Genomic DNA, 26,834 nt, shown 5'->3' on the forward strand with positions numbered 1-26,834 from the left:
CTGACATAAATCACAGCAGGATCCTCTATGACCCACCTCCCAGAGGAATGGAAATAAAAGCAAAACATAAATGAATAGGACACAAGTTAACTTAAAAGCTGTTGCACAACAAAGAAAGTATAAGCAAGGTGAAAAGACAGCCTTCAGAATGGGAGAAAATAATAGCAAATGAAGCAATGAACAATGAACTAATCTAAAAAATATGCAAGCAGCTCCTGCAGCTCAGTTCCAGAAAAACAAACGATCCACTCAAGAAACGGGCCAAAGAACTAAACAGACATTTCTCCAAAGAAGACATACAGATGGCTAACAAACACAGAGAAAGATGCTCAACATCACTCACTATCAGAGAAATGCAAATCAAATCCACGATGAGGGACCATCTCACGTTGGTCAGAACGGCTCCTATCAAAAAGTCTACAAAGAATAAATGCTGGGGAGGAACAGTGTGGAGATTCCTCAGAAATTTGAATTGGAACTTCCCTACGACCCAGGAATCCCACTGCTGGGCATACACACTAAGGAAACCAGAATTGAAAGAGATGCGTGCACCCCAATATTCATCACAATACTGTTTATAATAGCCAGGACATGGAAGCAACCTAGATATCCATGGGCAGACGAATGGATAAGCAAGCCGTGCTACATATGCACAATGGAATATTACTCAGCTATTAAAAAGAATGCATTTGCATCAGTTCTAATGAGGTGGATGAAGCTGGAGCCTATTATAGAGTGAAGGAAGTCAGAAAGAAAAACACCAATAGAGTATATTAAGGCATATAAATGGAATTTAGAAAGATGGTAACAATGACCCTATATGTGAGACAGCAACAGAGACACAAAGGTAAAAACAGACTCTTGGACTCTGTGAGAGAAGGCGAGAGTGGAACGATTTGAGCAAAGAGCATTGAAACATGTATGTGAAACAGATTTCCAGTCCAGCTTGGATGCATGAGGCAGGGTGCTCAGGGCTGTTGTGGTGGGACGATCCTGAGGGATGGGATGGGGAGGGAGGTGGGAGGGGGTACAGGATGGGGAACACATGTACACCCATGGCTTACTCATGACAATGTATGGCAAAACCACTATCATATTGTAAAGTAATTAGCCTCCAATTGAAATAAATCAATGAAAATAAAAGAACTTAAAAAAAAAAAAATAAAGGGCAGCACACCCATGGGGTCTTTCACTCTTACAGATTTTAAATCACATTCAGTGACTGACTTTGAATCATCAATGGGGTCTCCCAGGCGTTACAGTGCCAGAAAGATTGAGTTAGGCAGCTGCAGTCCAGATCAAAGATAACATATCTTTGAGTTATACTTTGAACTCAACTCTTTGGATGCTGTTGGGGAAACTCTGTGTTTTGGTTGCTTCTAAAAAGTTTTCTGAAGACACACAGGATCCTCATCGTCAGAGCCTCTGCCTTATATGTCTCCATATTTGTTTAACTTCTCCTTGGAATTTTTAAAACCTTTCAAAATGAAAGTTAACACCAAATTAAATATTTCATACTCTTTCTTTTAAACCATGATAAACTTGTAGAAGTTGGACTAACAAAAGACTTTATTGGGGAAGAATGTTTTACGACTGTAGTTGTTTAGAAATCCTAGGATATGGTGATAATTACAAGACCAATTTTCACTCAGTCTTATATTAGTATTTATGTGGAAATTCTCTGTACAGACTTCCATGTCTGTCCAATGGATAGAACTCCATGGTACACTAGAATGGCGCAGATACAACCCCTGTTCAGGGAACTACGCTTTCAAAACCTACCTAGAGCCGCCCCCCATACCAAAAAAAAAAAAAAAAAAAAAAGTTCTGTGTGCAGGGTGATCCCGTTTGTAACGTGCACCGGCATTGGGCCACCACCACTGCCCTTCTTTGGGAATACAATGCTCCCAGAAATTTGTTAGCAAATATGTGGCCTAAGCAATATTTGGTTAGTTCCCTCCAAACATTATTTGAGTCCCTGGGAGTGCTAGTTGTGGGTTTTAGTTGTATCAGCACTTTGTGCCTTCTGAGCCCCTTTAGCTGACAGCATAGGTGAGTGATGCAACAAACCCCATTATGAGGTAGGTGGCCAGGAGGTGATTTCTGCCTGCCTTTCTCAGGGGGAGTTTCACATTCTCCACCCCCATGTGAAAACCCCTTCCCATCTGGGTCTGGCATCTAGACCCTCATGTCTTTCCACACCCCAGACAAAGGGAGGAACACCACACCACTACTCCTTGCCCTTGAAATCAAGTGTTAGGCAGAGTTATCCATCATCAGTGCAGACTCCTGATCCACTCCACACCTCTACTCTCTGGCTAACTGGGGACCCCAGGGTCTGTTCCCCAACCTCTCAGGACCACATATCCCTCCCGTTTCCAGTGCCCACCTCTTCTCTTCTCTCCCTCCCTTCCATCAGAAAATTCACACACACACACGTATCATCTTTTCACCATTTGATGTTTCTTTTATTTGCAGCCATCGGCTTACTATGTTAGTGTGAGAGTCTTTTCTTGGTTGGCCATTGCTAACAAAGCAGACCTCTGGAGCCACAATTCTAAACTGTCTGACATTTGCTATTCACTTACTGGCTGCCCACGTTGTACTTCTCCAGGGTCTCTTCTTTGGCGGCGGCTGAGCTTATTTTCTCTTTGGATTCTGCCTCCTTCCTTGACTCTGCCTCACAGTTTGGTAGCTTTTCCGGCTTCGATTCGATTTCTTACGTCCACAGCGAGAGAAGAAACAGTTTGCCTTTCTTGTCTTCTTCAGCTTTGTCGATTGAGTAGCATACGATCGGATTTTCTTTCTGAAGGTACCTTGTAGAGGTCTTCTGACCCTCATGGTCATATTTCGTGCCTGGAAGACAAGACAAGGGTATTAGTTTTGAGGAAAGGACATAAAAACTGAGGTGGAAGGGAGATTTCATGAGAAAGGGATGTGGGCTAATGAGGGCTTTTGTGGCAGGCATGGGCAGGGTAGAGGTCTTGGGCAGCAAAGTCAATGGAGAACATGGGAAGCTTAGTTGGAATCTTCTTACCTTGACACCGCCTCTGCCCCTCCTTTGACAAAGGGTCTTCTTTGTTCCATTCTTCCTTGAAGCAAACCGCATGGCAACTCCTCTTGACTGCCGTGGCTTCCTGGTTGCGTTAGTCATGATGGTGCCAAGAAGTGGCCTAACCCAGACTTTCAGCCTCTGACCTCCCTATTTATACCCTTTGAGGACAATGAGGAGCCACACCCTTCAGTCTGATTGGTCCGTTAGGCACTGCGCCAGCCAATAGTAGTTTGGGGGGCTTAGACATCACAGTGCACCACTGTGCCCATCAACATGGGCTAGTGGATGCTGAGGGAGGCTGTGATATAACTTTCCCACTGCTGACATGGCTGTGTGTCTGATTCTGGGGAGTGGTGATTCAGGGGCATGGTGCTCCTCCTCATGACTTTCAAACTTCCTTTCCGTTCCCTTTATCCTTTGACTTATATGTGCCACTTCAACACTCATGCCTCTTTCATCCCTCCATGAACATCTGCCGAACCCTTTCTGTCCCACTTCATCCCTTCAGAGTCCTCTAAGCACTTCATCTCTAGATCACCTTCTGCCTGTTGGGGGTTCTTGAAGGGCTTAGGGAACTTAAGAGAAAGCACTTTAAGTGGACAAAGGTAATTAAGAACAGTTGGATATTTTATCTACTGTGATGAGCTTCAGCGACCCCCAGACTTGGTGAATCCTCAGTCTGTTCCCCAAAGGTCAATACACAGTCTCCATAAGATTACACATCAGAGCAAAGACAGTTTTAAATGTCTCCTCCACTAAAATTTTTGGGGACACTTCAACTCTCATATTGAGTAGGGAAACTCAACTGGCCCCATCTAGCAGAAATCAATTCCTGATTTTTGCTTTTTGAAAAAGGAAGGTGCTCAAAGTCAAGAGTCAGTTCACCAGTGCACCACTGACTCTTGACTGAATCAATTCCCCAGTCACCCCTCCTTGACCGTTATCAGTAGGTAGGGCCCATGGCAGTGCTGACCAATAGCTGAGCAGGGCAAGGACCTGTAGGTAGCTCATTGATGGTTGGTTGCTTGTGGGTGGGGCCAGTGAGGCACTGACCAATGGCTGAGCAAGTCCTGTTGCCTAGTAACAGGAGGCGGAGTAATACGGCACAGCAAGGGCTACCTGCGAAGGGCTCTGCCCATGTTGCTCTGTTACATAAGGACACTTTGGGTCCAGTGTGCCGGCATCTTTTTGACTGACTCCTTTCCAACCTCAGATTTTTTTTTTTTTTTTTTTTTAGTTGGAGGCTAATTACTTCACAACATTTCAGTGGGTTTTGTCATACATTGATATGAATCAGCCATAGATTTACACGTATTCCCCATCCCGATCCCCGCTCCCACCTCCCTCTCCACCCGATTCCTCTGGGTCTTTCCAGTGCACCAGGCCCGAGCACTTGTCTCATGCATCCCACCTGGGCTGGGGATCTGTTTCACCATAGATAGTATACATGCTGTTCTTTTGAAATATCCCACCCTCACATTCTCCCACAGAGTTCAAAAGTCTGTTGTGTATTTCTGTGTCTCTTTTTCTGTTTTGCATATAGGGTTATCGTTACCATCTTTCTAAATTCCATATATATGTGTGAGTATGCTGTAGTGTTCTTTATCTTTCTGGCTTACTTCACTCTGTATAAGGGGCTCCAGTTTCATCCATCACATTAGGACTGATTATTTCACATACTTATTTAACTTTTGCCTATCATTCCTTTTCTTATATTCCCAGGCGTTCCTGTCACCAGCACTTATCTCTGTGCCCCTCCAACCACTGCCACTTGATCACATGTTCAGCATATAGTATAAATAGTTCAAAGCCAACAAGAATGTGCAGGCCAGCCCACGTTGAAAACTACTTTCACAAACCTTAAATTCACAGTGATTCTTTTTCTCTTTACAGTGTAACAGAGCAGGATGAGCACAGCCTTGACAGGTAGCCATTGGTGTGTTCCATTTCAACCCACCCTGTTCCTAGGCAACAGGTGTTGCCCAACCATTGCTTGGTGCCTCAGAGGGCCCCAGCCACAAGCAAACAGTTGTAAATGAGTGACTGTTGGCTGTCCTGCTTAGCTATTGGGCAGCACTGCAGTGGGCAATGCCCACAGGTTACTGTCAGTGAGGGACCATTGGGGAAGTGATTAAGTCATGGGTGGTGTGGTGGCAATCAAGAGGAGACTGAGATTAGAGGCAGATTCAGGCCTTCTTCCAGAGGCCCTGGAGCTCACGCAGACTTGGGCCGGTGGGTGAGCTGGAGGGCCCACGGAATAGCCTGGGGACTGCATGCTGTAGCGCTCTTTAGTTCCTCTTTGTGTCTGCCTTAAGGGTGGTGTCACCTGCATATCTGAAGTTATTGATAGTTCTCCCGGCAGTCTTCCAGCTTGTGCTTCATCCAGTCTTGCATTTCTCACGATGTACTCTGCATATAAGTTAAATAAGCAGGATGACAATATACAGCCTTAACATACCCCTTTCCCATGTTGGAACCAGTCTGAGGTTTCATGTCCGGTTCTAACTCGTGCTGCTTTCCCTGCATACCGAGTTCTCAGGAGGCAGGTAAGAGGGTCTGGTATTCCCATCTCTTTAAGGATTTCCCAGAGTTTGTTGTGATCCACACAGGACAGTGCTTGAGCCTAGTCAGTGAAGCAGATGCTTTTCTGGAATTGTCTTGCTTTTTCTATGATCCAACGGATGCTGTCCATCTGATCTCTTGTTCCTCTGCCTTTTCTTAGTCAAGCTTGAACATCTGGAAATTCTTGGTTCATGTATGGTTGAAGCCTAGCTTGGAGAATTCTCAGCATTTTTTAGGTAGTGTGTGAGACGACCCTATCGCCATAGTCATCTCAAATCAAGTTCCTTCTTACATTAGTCTGGATTTGTTTTATTTAATTGCAAAAATGGACATAAATTCTTTGGTGTAATGCTTACTTCCCACTTCACAGGTATTCATTCACCCCCTGCGGTATTTCGGGCACTGTTGTGGGTGCTCGGTGCACAACGGGAGCCAATACACAGGACCCTGGTTTCATGGGGCTTACATTCTAGTCAGTGAGGATGGAAGGTTAATACTAACCACAAATAGTCAATTATACACTATAGAGAGAACCTTAGGAGTTATGAGAAATGGGGAGATTTTCCTCCCCAGAGAATAATGACGGAAGGCCTTATGAATCCAGGACATCTGAGCAAAGACTTAATTAAAGAAAAGAGGGAGTGACTTTGTGGCTATCTTGGGCAATAAAGACTGGGGAAAGGAAATGGCCAGGGCAAAAGCCCCCAAAAGGCATTGTCTATGTCCTTTCAATAAAACAAGAGGCTGGTGCAAGTGGGACCAGGTGAGTGAGGACGAGATCAAAAAGTGATGAGCTGCTGATGAGAGAGAACAGGGCAGGAAAAGGAGGAATGTAATAGTAAACTTATCTCTCCATTTACATGATGAGTTGGTTCACCGTGCACAAACCACACAGGGCTGTGGCGGTAAAGAGGAGAGGCATTTGTCATAGCCTGATGGCAAGGAGGTGGGGGAGGGGTACTTTTCAGTAAAGACACCCGAGATGAATCCTGAGCCACCTAAAGTAGATAGATCAGCAAGTGGAAAGCTGTGAAAGTGTTTCCCAGACAGTGGGGGAGAACCTGCAAAGGCACCGAGACCCAAGAAAGCTGGTTATACATGCCTTGCATATAACTGGAATCTAAGGTATGATGGGGAAATTGTGAAGAAACATGGCCTTGGAGGAAGAGGGAAGAACTTGAAGGGGCACCTGGGCATATGTTAATTTAATGTCTGGGTTACCCTGCTTCGCAAGAGCATTATTAATGTTTTCTAATTGTAAATATATACTCGAGGCAAAGCAGTATGGAAACTGCAAAAAGGAGTATACAAATGAAATTAGAGAACACCAATAAGTGTGTCAATAGACATGTATACTGTTCATATTCTGTCTTTGTTGTTCTACCTAAATGTTTATAACATATATATTCTATATGTTGTATAATGCTAAATGTATACATATGATACACATATTTTTGGATGAGCATATGTACATCAGTGATTTTTTTTTTTAAATTTATACAGATTGAATCAATCTATATGCTATATTGTAGCCTTCCTTTTCTATATCATATGCTGGGAGAATGTTTCCACCTCAACAAACATGTAACTACCAGTATTTCTGAGGATTACTGTGGTGTTCAAATGCTTGCTTATCTCATATTCCAGGCAAGTGCTATGAGGACAGGAACCATGTGCATCTTGCTCACGGGTTGCCTCCATATCTGTTCTATTGTAAACAAGGCTGTAATAAACTTTGGGGTTCATGTATCTTTTCAAATTAGTGTTCATTTTCTTCTGATGTATAGCTAGGCGTGGAATAGCTGGGTCACATGGTAGTTCTATTTTTAGTGTTTTTAAGAAACTTCCACGTTGTGTTCCAAGGTGAGTGCACAAATTTACATTCCCACCAATTATGTACAAGGGCTTCCTTTTGTCCACATCCTTGCTGCCATATGTTATTTTCAGACTTTTTGACTTGATGATAGCCATTCTGACAGCTGTGAGGTGATATCTCCTAGTGATTTTGATTTCTATTTCTCTAAGTATTAGTGATGGTCAGTGTTTTTCCATGTGCCTATTACCTCATACTGTCAGTAGTCTTTCTGATCTGGTTCTTGTTAAGTTGAAAAACTTTCAAGTTCTTACAATCATCAATAGCATGTCCCTTTTTCTTGTTGAATAGTATTCCATCGGATGGATGCACCATTTGTATATTGGCTTACCAGTTGAATAACATTTGAGTTATTGCCAGTTTGGGGCTATTATTAATAGAGCCACAATAACCATTGGCATGAAGGGTTTTATGTGAACAGAAATTCATGTTTTATGTGGGAGTTATTTAGGAATGGGATTACACAGTTTTCCAGTGTGCAGATATTTATGAGTAATGAAAAACATTTCCCAAAGTGTCTTTATCATTTTGCATTCTTATGAGTCACTGAGGAGAGTTTAAGTTTCTCTCTTTTCCTGAGCGTTGTTTATGTTCTCAATTATTTTATTCCTTTTATCCAAGATGCAATTTGCAAACTTAATATGCATTCAGTACTAATTATTCATTATTTTAATAAATTGTATGTGTTTATGAGTCATCTGTACAACTTATGTCATATCTGATGTCAACCAATTGCTATTCAAATATTTTCCCACATTTTAATTGGTTTACTTGTTCTCTTATTAGTGAGTTTGAGAGCTCTTATGTATTATGGTTATAATATATTTTATATGAATATTGATGTATATGTGTGTGTATGTGTTTATATATATATATATATATGAAAAATATATGTGTATTTGCATAACCACCTCAAGATAGAGAACTGTTCTGTAACCTTAAAGGAATTCCCTAATACCACAGTCTTATATTCTTATTCCATAATCCCTTGTGACTACTGATTTCTTTTCCATGTCTCTAATTTTGTCATTTTGAGAATCACATGTACACGGAATCATAAAGTACATGTCTTTTTGAGAGCCTAAGTTTGAGGAACATTAGTTTCTGCATGGCTTTCTTCTAGAACTATATGATGTTTTTACTTTTTCTATGTACGTTTGGTTTTCCATATATATGCCAATATATACATTTATAAGTATCTCTGTGTAAGTCAAGATAGTATACATAGGCCTTATCCTATATATAGGATACATCTATAGAAAATATTCTACTTGTTTTGCTCTTTGAAAAAGACCCTATCTCTGAAAAATAATTTTCATAAAGAAATGCATGGAATTCGACTACTGATTTACAGAATAGACAGGGTTTCTTGGTAAGACAGCCAGCCAAACGTCTGTCAAGTACTGGTATGGTTGTAGAGCTGAATGTAAGCATTTTATAAATCTAAAGCTTTTTTTTTTTTAAATTAATGCTTAGGTATGGAGCTTCTATAAATAGGAAAGTGTTATCACATATTAAATTCCTATATTAAGAGCTTTGGAGAAATGTTCAATCAGAAAATCATGGAATATACTGATGATATTGGTGTAATTTCAGGTTGGAGCAGACTTTCATCAATACTGTATAGAACTGCAGTGTTTCAAAGGTTGGGGATGAGATTATGGAAAGGATCCATATCATTCTTAGTATTGAGCTACATAGAAAAAGAAATTATTCATCAGTAGTTGTATCAGTATAATTAAAAATAGATTGAAGTCTGCAGGAAAAAAACATTGATGTCTACATTATATATCACAAACAAGAAATCTGTCTTCCATTTTAGCCATGATAGCTCTTCAGAAATGAAGAACCTTTTAGTGACAAATGGAACTGAGGACTAGTAAGAAGGGAAAGTATTTCATCCTTTCACTTGCTCCATCATGACTGAGGACACATTCTGAAAGTTCTATAGAGATCACAGAACTAGAACAATTTCATAATTTGTATGGAAAACCAAAAAACCTTGGATAGCCAAAGCAATTTTGTGAAGGAAGAATGGAATTGGAGGAACCAACGTGCCTGACTTCAGGCTATACTACAAAGCTACAGTCATCAAGACAGTATAGTATACTGGCACAAAGACAGAAATACAGATCAATGGAACAAAATGGAAAGCCCTGAGATAAATGCACCCACCTATGGACACCTTATCTTTGACAAAGGAGGCAAGAACATACAATGGAGAAAAGACAATCTCTTTAACAAGTGGTGCTGGGAAAGCTGGTGAACTACTTGTAAAGAATGAAACTAGAACACTTTCTAACCCCATGTACAAGAATAAAATCAAAATGGATTAAAGATCTAAATGTAAGATGAGAAACTATACAACTCCAAGAGGAAAACATAGGCAAAACACTCTCTGACATAAATCACAGCAGGATCCTCTATGACCCACCTCCCAGAGGAATGGAAATAAAAGCAAAAAATAAATGAATAGGACACAAGTTAACTTAAAAGCTGTTGCACAACAAAGAAAGTATAAGCAAGGTGAAAAGACAGCCTTCAGAATGGGAGAAAATAATAGCAAATGAAGCAATGAACAATGAACTAATCTAAAAAATATGCAAGCAGCTCCTGCAGCTCAGTTCCAGAAAAACAAACGATCCACTCAAGAAACGGGCCAAAGAACTAAACAGACATTTCTCCAAAGAAGACATACAGATGGCTAACAAACACAGAGAAAGATGCTCAACATCACTCACTATCAGAGAAATGCAAATCAAATCCACGATGAGGGACCATCTCACGTTGGTCAGAACGGCTCCTATCAAAAAGTCTACAAAGAATAAATGCTGGGGAGGAACAGTGTGGAGATTCCTCAGAAATTTGAATTGGAACTTCCCTACGACCCAGGAATCCCACTGCTGGGCATACACACTAAGGAAACCAGAATTGAAAGAGATGCGTGCACCCCAATATTCATCACAATACTGTTTATAATAGCCAGGACATGGAAGCAACCTAGATATCCATGGGCAGACGAATGGATAAGCAAGCCGTGCTACATATGCACAATGGAATATTACTCAGCTATTAAAAAGAATGCATTTGCATCAGTTCTAATGAGGTGGATGAAGCTGGAGCCTATTATAGAGTGAAGGAAGTCAGAAAGAAAAACACCAATACAGTATATTAAGGCATATAAATGGAATTTAGAAAGATGGTAACAATGACCCTATATGTGAGACAGCAACAGAGACACAAAGGTAAAAACAGACTCTTGGACTCTGTGAGAGAAGGCGAGAGTGGAACGATTTGAGCAAAGAGCATTGAAACATGTATGTGAAACAGATTTCCAGTCCAGCTTGGATGCATGAGGCAGGGTGCTCAGGGCTGTTGTGGTGGGACGATCCTGAGGGATGGGATGGGGAGGGAGGTGGGAGGGGGTACAGGATGGGGAACACATGTACACCCATGGCTTACTCATGACAATGTATGGCAAAACCACTATCATATTGTAAAGTAATTAGCCTCCAATTGAAATAAATCAATGAAAATAAAAGAACTTAAAAAAAAAAAAATAAAGGGCAGCACACCCAGGGGGTCTTTCACTCTTACAGATTTTAAATCACATTCAGTGACTGACTTTGAATCATCAATGGGGTCTCCCAGGCGTTACAGTGCCAGAAAGATTGAGTTAGGCAGCTGCAGTCCAGATCAAAGATAACATATCTTTGAGTTATACTTTGAACTCAACTCTTTGGATGCTGTTGGGGAAACTCTGTGTTTTGGTTGCTTCTAAAAAGTTTTCTGAAGACACACAGGATCCTCATCGTCAGAGCCTCTGCCTTATATGTCTCCATATTTGTTTAACTTCTCCTTGGAATTTTTAAAACCTTTCAAAATGAAAGTTAACACCAAATTAAATATTTCATACTCTTTCTTTTAAACCATGATAAACTTGTAGAAGTTGGACTAACAAAAGACTTTATTGGGGAAGAATGTTTTACGACTGTAGTTGTTTAGAAATCCTAGGATATGGTGATAATTACAAGACCAATTTTCACTCAGTCTTATATTAGTATTTATGTGGAAATTCTCTGTACAGACTTCCATGTCTGTCCAATGGATAGAACTCCATGGTACACTAGAATGGCGCAGATACAACCCCTGTTCAGGGAACTACGCTTTCAAAACCTACCTAGAGCCGCCCCCCATACCAAAAAAAAAAAAAAAAAAAAAGTTCTGTGTGCAGGGTGATCCCGTTTGTAACGTGCACCGGCATTGGGCCACCACCACTGCCCTTCTTTGGGAATACAATGCTCCCAGAAATTTGTTAGCAAATATGTGGCCTAAGCAATATTTGGTTAGTTCCCTCCAAACATTATTTGAGTCCCTGGGAGTGCTAGTTGTGGGTTTTAGTTGTATCAGCACTTTGTGCCTTCTGAGCCCCTTTAGCTGACAGCATAGGTGAGTGATGCAACAAACCCCATTATGAGGTAGGTGGCCAGGAGGTGATTTCTGCCTGCCTTTCTCAGGGGGAGTTTCACATTCTCCACCCCCATGTGAAAACCCCTTCCCATCTGGGTCTGGCATCTAGACCCTCATGTCTTTCCACACCCCAGACAAAGGCAGGCACACCACACCACTACTCCTTGCCCTTGAAATCAAGTGTTAGGCAGAGTTATCCATCATCAGTGCAGACTCCTGATCCACTCCACACCTCTACTCTCTGGCTAACTGGGGACCCCAGGGTCTGTTCCCCAACCTCTCAGGACCACATATCCCTCCCGTTTCCAGTGCCCACCTCTTCTCTTCTCTCCCTCCCTTCCATCAGAAAATTCACACACACACACGTATCATCTTTTCACCATTTGATGTTTCTTTTATTTGCAGCCATCGGCTTACTATGTTAGTGTGAGAGTCTTTTCTTGGTTGGCCATTGCTAACAAAGCAGACCTCTGGAGCCACAATTCTAAACTGTCTGACATTTGCTATTCACTTACTGGCTGCCCACGTTGTACTTCTCCAGGGTCTCTTCTTTGGCGGCGGCTGAGCTTATTTTCTCTTTGGATTCTGCCTCCTTCCTTGACTCTGCCTCACAGTTTGGTAGCTTTTCCGGCTTCGATTCGATTTCTTACGTCCACAGCGAGAGAAGAAACAGTTTGCCTTTCTTGTCTTCTTCAGCTTTGTCGATTGAGTAGCATACGATCGGATTTTCTTTCTGAAGGTACCTTGTAGAGGTCTTCTGACCCTCATGGTCATATTTCGTGCCTGGAAGACAAGACAAGGGTATTAGTTTTGAGGAAAGGACATAAAAACTGAGGTGGAAGGGAGATTTCATGAGAAAGGGATGTGGGCTAATGAGGGCTTTTGTGGCAGGCATGGGCAGGGTAGAGGTCTTGGGCAGCAAAGTCAATGGAGAACATGGGAAGCTTAGTTGGAATCTTCTTACCTTGACACCGCCTCTGCCCCTCCTTTGACAAAGGGTCTTCTTTGTTCCATTCTTCCTTGAAGCAAACCGCATGGCAACTCCTCTTGACTGCCGTGGCTTCCTGGTTGCGTTAGTCATGATGGTGCCAAGAAGTGGCCTAACCCAGACTTTCAGCCTCTGACCTCCCTATTTATACCCTTTGAGGACAATGAGGAGCCACACCCTTCAGTCTGATTGGTCCGTTAGGCACTGCGCCAGCCAATAGTAGTTTGGGGGGCTTAGACATCACAGTGCACCACTGTGCCCATCAACATGGGCTAGTGGATGCTGAGGGAGGCTGTGATATAACTTTCCCACTGCTGACATGGCTGTGTGTCTGATTCTGGGGAGTGGTGATTCAGGGGCATGGTGCTCCTCCTCATGACTTTCAAACTTCCTTTCCGTTCCCTTTATCCTTTGACTTATATGTGCCACTTCAACACTCATGCCTCTTTCATCCCTCCATGAACATCTGCCGAACCCTTTCTGTCCCACTTCATCCCTTCAGAGTCCTCTAAGCACTTCATCTCTAGATCACCTTCTGCCTGTTGGGGGTTCTTGAAGGGCTTAGGGAACTTAAGAGAAAGCACTTTAAGTGGACAAAGGTAATTAAGAACAGTTGGATATTTTATCTACTGTGATGAGCTTCAGCGACCCCCAGACTTGGTGAATCCTCAGTCTGTTCCCCAAAGGTCAATACACAGTCTCCATAAGATTACACATCAGAGCAAAGACAGTTTTAAATGTCTCCTCCACTAAAATTTTTGGGGACACTTCAACTCTCATATTGAGTAGGGAAACTCAACTGGCCCCATCTAGCAGAAATCAATTCCTGATTTTTGCTTTTTGAAAAAGGAAGGTGCTCAAAGTCAAGAGTCAGTTCACCAGTGCACCACTGACTCTTGACTGAATCAATTCCCCAGTCACCCCTCCTTGACCGTTATCAGTAGGTAGGGCCCATGGCAGTGCTGACCAATAGCTGAGCAGGGCAAGGACCTGTAGGTAGCTCATTGATGGTTGGTTGCTTGTGGGTGGGGCCAGTGAGGCACTGACCAATGGCTGAGCAAGTCCTGTTGCCTAGTAACAGGAGGCGGAGTAATACGGCACAGCAAGGGCTACCTGCGAAGGGCTCTGCCCATGTTGCTCTGTTACATAAGGACACTTTGGGTCCAGTGTGCCGGCATCTTTTTGACTGACTCCTTTCCAACCTCAGATTTTTTTTTTTTTTTTTTTTTAGTTGGAGGCTAATTACTTCACAACATTTCAGTGGGTTTTGTCATACATTGATATGAATCAGCCATAGATTTACACGTATTCCCCATCCCGATCCCCGCTCCCACCTCCCTCTCCACCCGATTCCTCTGGGTCTTTCCAGTGCACCAGGCCCGAGCACTTGTCTCATGCATCCCACCTGGGCTGGGGATCTGTTTCACCATAGATAGTATACATGCTGTTCTTTTGAAATATCCCACCCTCACATTCTCCCACAGAGTTCAAAAGTCTGTTGTGTATTTCTGTGTCTCTTTTTCTGTTTTGCATATAGGGTTATCGTTACCATCTTTCTAAATTCCATATATATGTGTGAGTATGCTGTAGTGTTCTTTATCTTTCTGGCTTACTTCACTCTGTATAAGGGGCTCCAGTTTCATCCATCACATTAGGACTGATTATTTCACATACTTATTTAACTTTTGCCTATCATTCCTTTTCTTATATTCCCAGGCGTTCCTGTCACCAGCACTTATCTCTGTGCCCCTCCAACCACTGCCACTTGATCACATGTTCAGCATATAGTATAAATAGTTCAAAGCCAACAAGAATGTGCAGGCCAGCCCACGTTGAAAACTACTTTCACAAACCTTAAATTCACAGTGATTCTTTTTCTCTTTACAGTGTAACAGAGCAGGATGAGCACAGCCTTGACAGGTAGCCATTGGTGTGTTCCATTTCAACCCACCCTGTTCCTAGGCAACAGGTGTTGCCCAACCATTGCTTGGTGCCTCAGAGGGCCCCAGCCACAAGCAAACAGTTGTAAATGAGTGACTGTTGGCTGTCCTGCTTAGCTATTGGGCAGCACTGCAGTGGGCAATGCCCACAGGTTACTGTCAGTGAGGGACCATTGGGGAAGTGATTAAGTCATGGGTGGTGTGGTGGCAATCAAGAGGAGACTGAGATTAGAGGCAGATTCAGGCCTTCTTCCAGAGGCCCTGGAGCTCACGCAGACTTGGGCCGGTGGGTGAGCTGGAGGGCCCACGGAATAGCCTGGGGACTGCATGCTGTAGCGCTCTTTAGTTCCTCTTTGTGTCTGCCTTAAGGGTGGTGTCACCTGCATATCTGAAGTTATTGATAGTTCTCCCGGCAGTCTTCCAGCTTGTGCTTCATCCAGTCTTGCATTTCTCACGATGTACTCTGCATATAAGTTAAATAAGCAGGATGACAATATACAGCCTTAACATACCCCTTTCCCATGTTGGAACCAGTCTGAGGTTTCATGTCCGGTTCTAACTCGTGCTGCTTTCCCTGCATACCGAGTTCTCAGGAGGCAGGTAAGAGGGTCTGGTATTCCCATCTCTTTAAGGATTTCCCAGAGTTTGTTGTGATCCACACAGGACAGTGCTTGAGCCTAGTCAGTGAAGCAGATGCTTTTCTGGAATTGTCTTGCTTTTTCTATGATCCAACGGATGCTGTCCATCTGATCTCTTGTTCCTCTGCCTTTTCTTAGTCAAGCTTGAACATCTGGAAATTCTTGGTTCATGTATGGTTGAAGCCTAGCTTGGAGAATTCTCAGCATTTTTTAGGTAGTGTGTGAGACGACCCTATCGCCATAGTCATCTCAAATCAAGTTCCTTCTTACATTAGTCTGGATTTGTTTTATTTAATTGCAAAAATGGACATAAATTCTTTGGTGTAATGCTTACTTCCCACTTCACAGGTATTCATTCACCCCCTGCGGTATTTCGGGCACTGTTGTGGGTGCTCGGTGCACAACGGGAGCCAATACACAGGACCCTGGTTTCATGGGGCTTACATTCTAGTCAGTGAGGATGGAAGGTTAATACTAACCACAAATAGTCAATTATACACTATAGAGAGAACCTTAGGAGTTATGAGAAATGGGGAGATTTTCCTCCCCAGAGAATAATGACGGAAGGCCTTATGAATCCAGGACATCTGAGCAAAGACTTAATTAAAGAAAAGAGGGAGTGACTTTGTGGCTATCTTGGGCAATAAAGACTGGGGAAAGGAAATGGCCAGGGCAAAAGCCCCCAAAAGGCATTGTCTATGTCCTTTCAATAAAACAAGAGGCTGGTGCAAGTGGGACCAGGTGAGTGAGGACGAGACCAAAAAGTGATGAGCTGCTGATGAGAGAGAACAGGGCAGGAAAAGGAGGAATGTAATAGTAAACTTATCTCTCCATTTACATGATGAGTTGGTTCACCGTGCACAAACCACACAGGGCTGTGGCGGTAAAGAGGAGAGGCATTTGTCATAGCCTGATGGCAAGGAGGTGGGGGAGGGGTACTTTTCAGTAAAGACACCCGAGATGAATCCTGAGCCACCTAAAGTAGATAGATCAGCAAGTGGAAAGCTGTGAAAGTGTTTCCCAGACAGTGGGGGAGAACCTGCAAAGGCACCGAGACCCAAGAAAGCTGGTTATACATGCCTTGCATATAACTGGAATCTAAGGTATGATGGGGAAATTGTGAAGAAACATGGCCTTGGAGGAAGAGGGAAGAACTTGAAGGGGCACCTGGGCATATGTTAATTTAATGTCTGGGTTACCCTGCTTCGCAAGAGCATTATTAATGTTTTCTAATTGTAAATATATACTCGAGGCAAAGCAGTATGGAAACTGCAAAAAGGAGTATACAAATGAAATTAGAGAACACCAATAAGTGTGTCAATAGACATGTATACTGTTCATATTCTGTCTTTGTTGTTCTACCTAAATGTTTATAACATATATATTCTATATGTTGTATAATGCTAAATGTATACATATGATACACATATTTTTGGATGAGCATATGTACATCAGTGATTTTTTTTTTTAAATTTATACAGATTGAATCAATCTATATGCTATATTGTAGCCTTCCTTTTCTATATCATATGCTGGGAGAATGTTTCCACCTCAACAAACATGTAACTACCAGTATTTCTGAGGATTACTGTGGTGTTCAAATGCTTGCTTATCTCATATTCCAGGCAAGTGCTATGAGGACAGGAACCATGTGCATCTTGCTCACGGGTTGCCTCCATATCTTTTCTATTGTAAACAAGGCTGTAATAAACTTTGGGGTTCATGTATCTTTTCAAATTAGTGTTCATTTTCTTCTGATGTATAGCTAGGCGTGGAATAGCTGGGTCACATGGTAGTTCTATTTTTAGTGTTTTTAAGAAACTTCCACGTTGTGTTCCAAGGTGAGTGCACAAATTTACATTCCCACCAATTATGTACAAGGGCTTCCTTTTGTCCACATCCTTGCTGCCATATGTTATTTTCAGACTTTTTGACTTGATGATAGCCATTCTGACAGCTGTGAGGTGATATCTCCTAGTGATTTTGATTTCTATTTCTCTAAGTATTAGTGATGGTCAGTGTTTTTCCATGTGCCTATTACCTCATACTGTCAGTAGTCTTTCTGATCTGGTTCTTGTTAAGTTGAAAAACTTTCAAGTTCTTACAATCATCAATAGCATGTCCCTTTTTCTTGTTGAATAGTATTCCATCGGATGGATGCACCATTTGTATATTGGCTTACCAGTTGAATAACATTTGAGTTATTGCCAGTTTGGGGCTATTATTAATAGAGCCACAATAACCATTGGCATGAAGGGTTTTATGTGAACAGAAATTCATGTTTTATGTGGGAGTTATTTAGGAATGGGATTACACAGTTTTCCAGTGTGCAGATATTTATGAGTAATGAAAAACATTTCCCAAAGTGTCTTTATCATTTTGCATTCTTATGAGTCACTGAGGAGAGTTTAAGTTTCTCTCTTTTCCTGAGCGTTGTTTATGTTCTCAATTATTTTATTCCTTTTATCCAAGATGCAATTTGCAAACTTAATATGCATTCAGTACTAATTATTCATTATTTTAATAAATTGTATGTGTTTATGAGTCATCTGTACAACTTATGTCATATCTGATGTCAACCAATTGCTATTCAAATATTTTCCCACATTTTAATTGGTTTACTTGTTCTCTTATTAGTGAGTTTGAGAGCTCTTATGTATTATGGTTATAATATATTTTATATGAATATTGATGTATATGTGTGTGTATGTGTTTATATATATATATATATATGAAAAATATATGTGTATTTGCATAACCACCTCAAGATAGAGAACTGTTCTGTAACCTTAAAGGAATTCCCTAATACCACAGTCTTATATTCTTATTCCATAATCCCTTGTGACTACTGATTTCTTTTCCATGTCTCTAATTTTGTCATTTTGAGAATCACATGTACATGGAATCATAAAGTACATGTCTTTTTGAGAGCCTAAGTTTGAGGAACATTAGTTTCTGCATGGCTTTCTTCTAGAACTATATGATGTTTTTACTTTTTCTATGTACGTTTGGTTTTCCATATATATGCCAATATATACATTTATAAGTATCTCTGTGTAAGTCAAGATAGTATACATAGGCCTTATCCTATATATAGGATACATCTATAGAAAATATTCTACTTGTTTTGCTCTTTGAAAAAGACCCTATCTCTGAAAAATAATTTTCATAAAGAAATGCATGGAATTCGACTACTGATTTACAGAATAGACAGGGTTTCTTGGTAAGACAGCCAGCCAAACGTCTGTCAAGTACTGGTATGTTTGTAGAGCTGAATGTAAGCATTTTATAAATCTAAAGATTTTTTTTTAAAATTAATGCTTAGGTATGGAGCTTCTATAAATAGGAAAGTGTTATCACATATTAAATTCCTGTATTAAGAGCTTTGGAGAAATGTTCAATCAGAAAATCATGGAATATACTGATGATATTGGTGTAATTTCAGGTTGGAGCAGACTTTCATCAATACTGTATAGAACTGCAGTGTTTCAAAGGTTGGGGATGAGATTATGGAAAGGATCCATATCATTCTTAGTATTGAGCTACATAGAAAAAGAAATTATTCATCAGTAGTTGTATCAGTATAATTAAAAATAGATTGAAGTCTGCAGGAAAAAAACATTGATGTCTACATTATATATCACAAACAAGAAATCTGTCTTCCATTTTAGCCATGATAGCTCTTCAGAAATGAAGAACCTTTTAGTGACAAATGGAACTGAGGACTAGTAAGAAGGGAAAGTATTTCATCCTTTCACTTGCTCCATCATGACTGAGGACACATTCTGAAAGTTCTATAGAGATCACAGAACTAGAACAATTTCATAATTTGTATGGAAAACCAAAAAACCTTGGATAGCCAAAGCAATTTTGTGAAGGAAGAATGGAATTGGAGGAACCAACGTGCCTGACTTCAGGCTATACTACAAAGCTACAGTCATCAAGACAGTATAGTATACCGGCACAAAGACAGAAATACAGATCAATGGAACAAAATGGAAAGCCCTGAGATAAATGCACCCACCTATGGACACCTTATCTTTGACAAAGGAGGCAAGAACATACAATGGAGAAAAGACAATCTCTTTAACAAGTGGTGCTGGGAAAGCTGGTGAACTACTTGTAAAGAATGAAACTAGAACACTTTCTAACCCCATGTACAAGAATAAAATCAAAATGGATTAAAGATCTAAATGTAAGATGAGAAACTATACAACTCCAAGAGGAAAACATAGGCAAAACACTCTCTGACATAAATCACAGCAGGATCCTCTATGACCCACCTCCCAGAGGAATGGAAATAAAAGCAAAACATAAATGAATAGGACACAAGTTAACTTAAAAGCTTTTGCACAACAAAGAAAGTATAAGCAAGATGAAAAGACAGCCTTCAGAATGGGAGAAAATAATAGCAAATGAAGCAATGAACAATGAACTAATCTAAAAAATATGCAAGCAGCTCCTGCAGCTCAGTTCCAGAAAAACAAACGATCCATTCAAGAAACGGGCCAAAGAACTAAACAGACATTTCTCCAAAGAAGACATACAGATGGCTAACAAACACAGAGAAAGATGCTCAACATCACTCACTATCAGAGAAATGCAAATCAAATCCACGATGAGGGACCATCTCACGTTGGTCAGAACGGCTCCTATCAAAAAGTCTACAAAGAATAAATGCTGGGGAGGAACAGTGTGGAGATTCCTCAGAAATTTGAATTGGAACTTCCCTACGACCCAGGAATCCCACTGCTGGGCATACACACTAAGGAAACCAGAATTGAAAGAGATGCGTGCACCCCAATATTCATCACAATACTGTTTATAATAGCCAGGACATGGAAGCAACCTAGATATCCATGGGCAGACGAATGGATAAGCAAGCCGTGCTACATATGCACAATGGAATATTACTCAGCTATTAAAAAGAATGCATTTGCATCAGTTCTAATGAGGTGGATGAAGCTGGAGCCTATTATAGAGTGAAGGAAGTCAGAAAGAAAAACACCAATAGAGTATATTAAGGCATATAAATGGAATTTAGAAAGATGGTAACAATGACCCTATATGTGAGACAGCAACAGAGACACAAAGGTAAAAACAGACTCTTGGACTCTGTGAGAGAAGGCGAGAGTGGAACGATTTGAGCAAAGAGCATTGAACCATGTATGTGAAACAGATTTCCAGTCCAGCTTGGATGCATGAGGCAGGGTGCTCAGGGCTGTTGTGGTGGGACGATCCTGAGGGATGGGATGGGGAGGGAGGTGGGAGGGGGTACAGGATGGGGAACACATGTACACCCATGGCTTACTCATGACAATGTATGGCAAAACCACTATCATATTGTAAAGTAATTAGCCTCCAATTGAAATAAATCAATGAAAATAAAAGAACTTAAAAAAAAAAAATAAAGGGCAGCACACCCAGGGGGTCTTTCACTCTTACAGATTTTAAATCACATTCAGTGACTGACTTTGAATCATCAATGGGGTCTCCCAGGCGTTACAGTGCCAGAAAGATTGAGTTAGGCAGCTGCAGTCCAGATCAAAGATAACATATCTTTGAGTTATACTTTGAACTCAACTCTTTGGATGCTGTTGGGGAAACTCTGTGTTTTGGTTGCTTCTAAAAAGTTTTCTGAAGACACACAGGATCCTCATCGTCAGAGCCTCTGCCTTATATGTCTCCATATTTGTTTAACTTCTCCTTGGAATTTTTAAAACCTTTCAAAATGAAAGTTAACACCAAATTAAATATTTCATACTCTTTCTTTTAAACCATGATAAACTTGTAGAAGTTGGACTAACAAAAGACTTTATTGGGGAAGAATGTTTTACGACTGTAGTTGTTTAGAAATCCTAGGATATGGTGATAATTACAAGACCAATTTTCACTCAGTCTTATATTAGTATTTATGTGGAAATTCTCTGTACAGACTTCCATGTCTGTCCAATGGATAGAACTCCATGGTACACTAGAATGGCGCAGATACAACCCCTGTTCAGGGAACTACGCTTTCAAAACCTACCTAGAGCCGCCCCCCATACCAAAAAAAAAAAAAAAAAAAGTTCTGTGTGCAGGGTGATCCCGTTTGTAACGTGCACCGGCATTGGGCCACCACCACTGCCCTTCTTTGGGAATACAATGCTCCCAGAAATTTGTTAGCAAATATGTGGCCTAAGCAATATTTGGTTAGTTCCCTCCAAACATTATTTGAGTCCCTGGGAGTGCTAGTTGTGGGTTTTAGTTGTATCAGCACTTTGTGCCTTCTGAGCCCCTTTAGCTGACAGCATAGGTGAGTGATGCAACAAACCCCATTATGAGGTAGGTGGCCAGGAGGTGATTTCTGCCTGCCTTTCTCAGGGGGAGTTTCACATTCTCCACCCCCATGTGAAAACCCCTTCCCATCTGGGTCTGGCATCTAGACCCTAATGTCTTTCCACACCCCAGACAAAGGGAGGAACACCACACCACTACTCCTTGCCCTTGAAATCAAGTGTTAGGCAGAGTTATCCATCATCAGTGCAGACTCCTGATCCACTCCACACCTCTACTCTCTGGCTAACTGGGGACCCCAGGGTCTGTTCCCCAACCTCTCAGGACCACATATCCCTCCCGTTTCCAGTGCCCACCTCTTCTCTTCTCTCCCTCCCTTCCATCAGAAAATTCACACACACACACGTATCATCTTTTCACCATTTGATGTTTCTTTTATTTGCAGCCATCGGCTTACTATGTTAGTGTGAGAGTCTTTTCTTGGTTGGCCATTGCTAACAAAGCAGACCTCTGGAGCCACAATTCTAAACTGTCTGACATTTGCTATTCACTTACTGGCTGCCCACGTTGTACTTCTCCAGGGTCTCTTCTTTGGCGGCGGCTGAGCTTATTTTCTCTTTGGATTCTGCCTCCTTCCTTGACTCTGCCTCACAGTTTGGTAGCTTTTCCGGCTTCGATTCGATTTCTTACGTCCACAGCGAGAGAAGAAACAGTTTGCCTTTCTTGTCTTCTTCAGCTTTGTCGATTGAGTAGCATACGATCGGATTTTCTTTCTGAAGGTACCTTGTAGAGGTCTTCTGACCCTCATGGTCATATTTCGTGCCTGGAAGACAAGACAAGGGTATTAGTTTTGAGGAAAGGACATAAAAACTGAGGTGGAAGGGAGATTTCATGAGAAAGGGATGTGGGCTAATGAGGGCTTTTGTGGCAGGCATGGGCAGGGTAGAGGTCTTGGGCAGCAAAGTCAATGGAGAACATGGGAAGCTTAGTTGGAATCTTCTTACCTTGACACCGCCTCTGCCCCTCCTTTGACAAAGGGTCTTCTTTGTTCCATTCTTCCTTGAAGCAAACCGCATGGCAACTCCTCTTGACTGCCGTGGCTTCCTGGTTGCGTTAGTCATGATGGTGCCAAGAAGTGGCCTAACCCAGACTTTCAGCCTCTGACCTCCCTATTTATACCCTTTGAGGACAATGAGGAGCCACACCCTTCAGTCTGATTGGTCCGTTAGGCACTGCGCCAGCCAATAGTAGTTTGGGGGGCTTAGACATCACAGTGCACCACTGTGCCCATCAACATGGGCTAGTGGATGCTGAGGGAGGCTGTGATATAACTTTCCCACTGCTGACATGGCTGTGTGTCTGATTCTGGGGAGTGGTGATTCAGGGGCATGGTGCTCCTCCTCATGACTTTCAAACTTCCTTTCCGTTCCCTTTATCCTTTGACTTATATGTGCCACTTCAACACTCATGCCTCTTTCATCCCTCCATGAACATCTGCCGAACCCTTTCTGTCCCACTTCATCCCTTCAGAGTCCTCTAAGCACTTCATCTCTAGATCACCTTCTGCCTGTTGGGGGTTCTTGAAGGGCTTAGGGAACTTAAGAGAAAGCACTTTAAGTGGACAAAGGTAATTAAGAACAGTTGGATATTTTATCTACTGTGATGAGCTTCAGCGACCCCCAGACTTGGTGAATCCTCAGTCTGTTCCCCAAAGGTCAATACACAGTCTCCATAAGATTACACATCAGAGCAAAGACAGTTTTAAATGTCTCCTCCACTAAAATTTTTGGGGACACTTCAACTCTCATATTGAGTAGGGAAACTCAACTGGCCCCATCTAGCAGAAATCAATTCCTGATTTTTGCTTTTTGAAAAAGGAAGGTGCTCAAAGTCAAGAGTCAGTTCACCAGTGCACCACTGACTCTTGACTGAATCAATTCCCCAGTCACCCCTCCTTGACCGTTATCAGTAGGTAGGGCCCATGGCAGTGCTGACCAATAGCTGAGCAGGGCAAGGACCTGTAGGTAGCTCATTGATGGTTGGTTGCTTGTGGGTGGGGCCAGTGAGGCACTGACCAATGGCTGAGCAAGTCCTGTTGCCTAGTAACAGGAGGCGGAGTAATACGGCACAGCAAGGGCTACCTGCGAAGGGCTCTGCCCATGTTGCTCTGTTACATAAGGACACTTTGGGTCCAGTGTGCCGGCATCTTTTTGACTGACTCCTTTCCAACCTCAGATTTTTTTTTTTTTTTTTTTTAGTTGGAGGCTAATTACTTCACAACATTTCAGTGGGTTTTGTCATACATTGATATGAATCAGCCATAGATTTACACGTATTCCCCATCCCGATCCCCGCTCCCACCTCCCTCTCCACCCGATTCCTCTGGGTCTTTCCAGTGCACCAGGCCCGAGCACTTGTCTCATGCATCCCACCTGGGCTGGGGATCTGTTTCACCATAGATAGTATACATGCTGTTCTTTTGAAATATCCCACCCTCACATTCTCCCACAGAGTTCAAAAGTCTGTTGTGTATTTCTGTGTCTCTTTTTCTGTTTTGCATATAGGGTTATCATTACCATCTTTCTAAATTCCATATATATGTGTGAGTATGCTGTAATGTTCTTTATCTTTCTGGCTTACTTCACTCTGTATAAGGGGCTCCAGTTTCATCCATCTCATTAGGACTGATTATTTCACATACTTATTTAACTTTTGCCTATCATTCCTTTTCTTATATTCCCAGGCGTTCCTGTCACCAGCACTTATCTCTGTGCCCCTCCAACCGCTGCCACTTGATCACATGTTCAGCATATAGTATAAATAGTTCAAAGCCAACAAGAATGTGCAGGCCAGCCCACGTTGAAAACTACTTTCACAAACCTTAAATTCACAGTGATTCTTTTTCTCTTTACAGTGTAACAGAGCAGGATGAGCACAGCCTTGACAGGTAGCCATTGGTGTGTTCCATTTCAACCCACCCTGTTCCTAGGCAACAGGTGTTGCCCAACCATTGCTTGGTGCCTCAGAGGGCCCCAGCCACAAGCAAACAGTTGTAAATGAGTGACTGTTGGCTGTCCTGCTTAGCTATTGGGCAGCACTGCAGTGGGCAATGCCCACAGGTTACTGTCAGTGAGGGACCATTGGGGAAGTGATTAAGTCATGGGTGGTGTGGTGGCAATCAAGAGGAGACTGAGATTAGAGGCAGATTCAGGCCTTCTTCCAGAGGCCCTGGAGCTCACGCAGACTTGGGCCGTTGGGTGAGCTGGAGGGCCCACGGAATAGCCTGGGGACTGCATGCTGTAGCGCTCTTTAGTTCCTCTTTGTGTCTGCCTTAAGGGTGGTGTCACCTGCATACCTGAAGTTATTGATAGTTCTCCCGGCAGTCTTCCAGCTTGTGCTTCATCCAGTCTTGCATTTCTCACGATGTACTCTGCATATAAGTTAAATAAGCAGGATGACAATATACAGCCTTAACATACCCCTTTCCCATGTTGGAACCAGTCTGAGGTTTCATGTCCGGTTCTAACTCGTGCTGCTTTCCCTGCATACCGAGTTCTCAGGAGGCAGGTAAGAGGGTCTGGTATTCCCATCTCTTTAAGGATTTCCCAGAGTTTGTTGTGATCCACACAGGACAGTGCTTGAGCCTAGTCAGTGAAGCAGATGCTTTTCTGGAATTGTCTTGCTTTTTCTATGATCCAACGGATGCTGTCCATCTGATCTCTTGTTCCTCTGCCTTTTCTTAGTCAAGCTTGAACATCTGGAAATTCTTGGTTCATGTATGGTTGAAGCCTAGCTTGGAGAATTCTCAGCATTTTTTAGGTAGTGTGTGAGACGACCCTATCGCCATAGTCATCTCAAATCAAGTTCCTTCTTACATTAGTCTGGATTTGTTTTATTTAATTGCAAAAATGGACATAAATTCTTTGGTGTAATGCTTACTTCCCACTTCACAGGTATTCATTCACCCCCTGCGGTATTTCGGGCACTGTTGTGGGTGCTCGGTGCACAACGGGAGCCAATACACAGGACCCTGGTTTCATGGGGCTTACATTCTAGTCAGTGAGGATGGAAGGTTAATACTAACCACAAATAGTCAATTATACACTATAGAGAGAACCTTAGGAGTTATGAGAAATGGGGAGATTTTCCTCCCCAGAGAATAATGACGGAAGGCCTTATGAATCCAGGACATCTGAGCAAAGACTTAATTAAAGAAAAGAGGGAGTGACTTTGTGGCTATCTTGGGCAATAAAGACTGGGGAAAGGAAATGGCCAGGGCAAAAGCCCCCAAAAGGCATTGTCTATGTCCTTTCAATAAAACAAGAGGCTGGTGCAAGTGGGACCAGGTGAGTGAGGACGAGACCAAAAAGTGATGAGCTGCTGATGAGAGAGAACAGGGCAGGAAAAGGAGGAATGTAATAGTAAACTTATCTCTCCATTTACATGATGAGTTGGTTCACCGTGCACAAACCACACAGGGCTGTGGCGGTAAAGAGGAGAGGCATTTGTCATAGCCTGATGGCAAGGAGGTGGGGGAGGGGTACTTTTCAGTAAAGACACCCGAGATGAATCCTGAGCCACCTAAAGTAGATAGATCAGCAAGTGGAAAGCTGTGAAAGTGTTTCCCAGACAGTGGGGGAGAACCTGCAAAGGCACCGAGACCCAAGAAAGCTGGTTATACATGCCTTGCATATAACTGGAATCTAAGGTATGATGGGGAAATTGTGAAGAAACATGGCCTTGGAGGAAGAGGGAAGAACTTGAAGGGGCACCTGGGCATATGTTAATTTAATGTCTGGGTTACCCTGCTTCGCAAGAGCATTATTAATGTTTTCTAATTGTAAATATATACTCGAGGCAAAGCAGTATGGAAACTGCAAAAAGGAGTATACAAATGAAATTAGAGAACACCAATAAGTGTGTCAATAGACATGTATACTGTTCATATTCTGTCTTTGTTGTTCTACCTAAATGTTTATAACATATATATTCTATATGTTATATAATGCTAAATGTATACATATGATACACA

The 26,834-nt window shown here is 42.1% G+C and overlaps 3 protein-coding genes across 3 annotated transcripts; all 3 read right to left on the reverse strand.

Annotated features, from left to right (window-relative positions):
- Positions 1 to 2,474: 2,474 nt before the first annotated feature.
- On the reverse strand, positions 2,475 to 3,184 carry LOC122689069 (spermatid nuclear transition protein 3-like). Its single transcript, XM_043895178.1, has 2 exons — positions 3,038 to 3,184; positions 2,475 to 2,856 (listed from the first exon to the last, which is right to left on the reverse strand). The coding sequence occupies exons 1-2, from the start codon at positions 3,152 to 3,154 to the stop codon at positions 2,641 to 2,643; spliced, it is 333 nt and encodes a 110-aa protein (XP_043751113.1). The 5' UTR covers positions 3,155 to 3,184; the 3' UTR covers positions 2,475 to 2,640.
- Positions 3,185 to 12,361: 9,177 nt separating this feature from the next.
- Positions 12,362 to 13,071, reverse strand: LOC122689071 (spermatid nuclear transition protein 3-like). Its single transcript, XM_043895180.1, has 2 exons — positions 12,925 to 13,071; positions 12,362 to 12,743 (listed from the first exon to the last, which is right to left on the reverse strand). The coding sequence occupies exons 1-2, from the start codon at positions 13,039 to 13,041 to the stop codon at positions 12,528 to 12,530; spliced, it is 333 nt and encodes a 110-aa protein (XP_043751115.1). The 5' UTR covers positions 13,042 to 13,071; the 3' UTR covers positions 12,362 to 12,527.
- Positions 13,072 to 22,243: 9,172 nt separating this feature from the next.
- Positions 22,244 to 22,953, reverse strand: LOC122689066 (spermatid nuclear transition protein 3-like). Its single transcript, XM_043895175.1, has 2 exons — positions 22,807 to 22,953; positions 22,244 to 22,625 (listed from the first exon to the last, which is right to left on the reverse strand). Exons 1-2 carry the CDS (start codon positions 22,921 to 22,923, stop codon positions 22,410 to 22,412), a joined length of 333 nt encoding a protein of 110 aa, XP_043751110.1. The 5' UTR covers positions 22,924 to 22,953; the 3' UTR covers positions 22,244 to 22,409.
- Positions 22,954 to 26,834: the final 3,881 nt, after the last annotated feature.

This window comes from Cervus elaphus, chromosome X (assembly GCF_910594005.1).
Source record: "Cervus elaphus chromosome X, mCerEla1.1, whole genome shotgun sequence".
NCBI classification, from domain to species: domain Eukaryota; kingdom Metazoa; phylum Chordata; class Mammalia; order Artiodactyla; family Cervidae; genus Cervus; species Cervus elaphus.

Coding starts and splice junctions, on each gene's coding strand:
- LOC122689069 (XM_043895178.1), bottom strand. CDS start 3,154: ATGACTAACGCAACCAGGAAGCCACGGCAGTCAAGAGGAGTTGCCATG. Junction 2,857..3,037: donor GGGGCAGAGGCGGTGTCAAG/GTAAGAAGATTC, acceptor CTTGTCTTCCAG/GCACGAAATATGACCATGAG.
- LOC122689071 (XM_043895180.1), bottom strand. CDS start 13,041: ATGACTAACGCAACCAGGAAGCCACGGCAGTCAAGAGGAGTTGCCATG. Junction 12,744..12,924: donor GGGGCAGAGGCGGTGTCAAG/GTAAGAAGATTC, acceptor CTTGTCTTCCAG/GCACGAAATATGACCATGAG.
- LOC122689066 (XM_043895175.1), bottom strand. CDS start 22,923: ATGACTAACGCAACCAGGAAGCCACGGCAGTCAAGAGGAGTTGCCATG. Junction 22,626..22,806: donor GGGGCAGAGGCGGTGTCAAG/GTAAGAAGATTC, acceptor CTTGTCTTCCAG/GCACGAAATATGACCATGAG.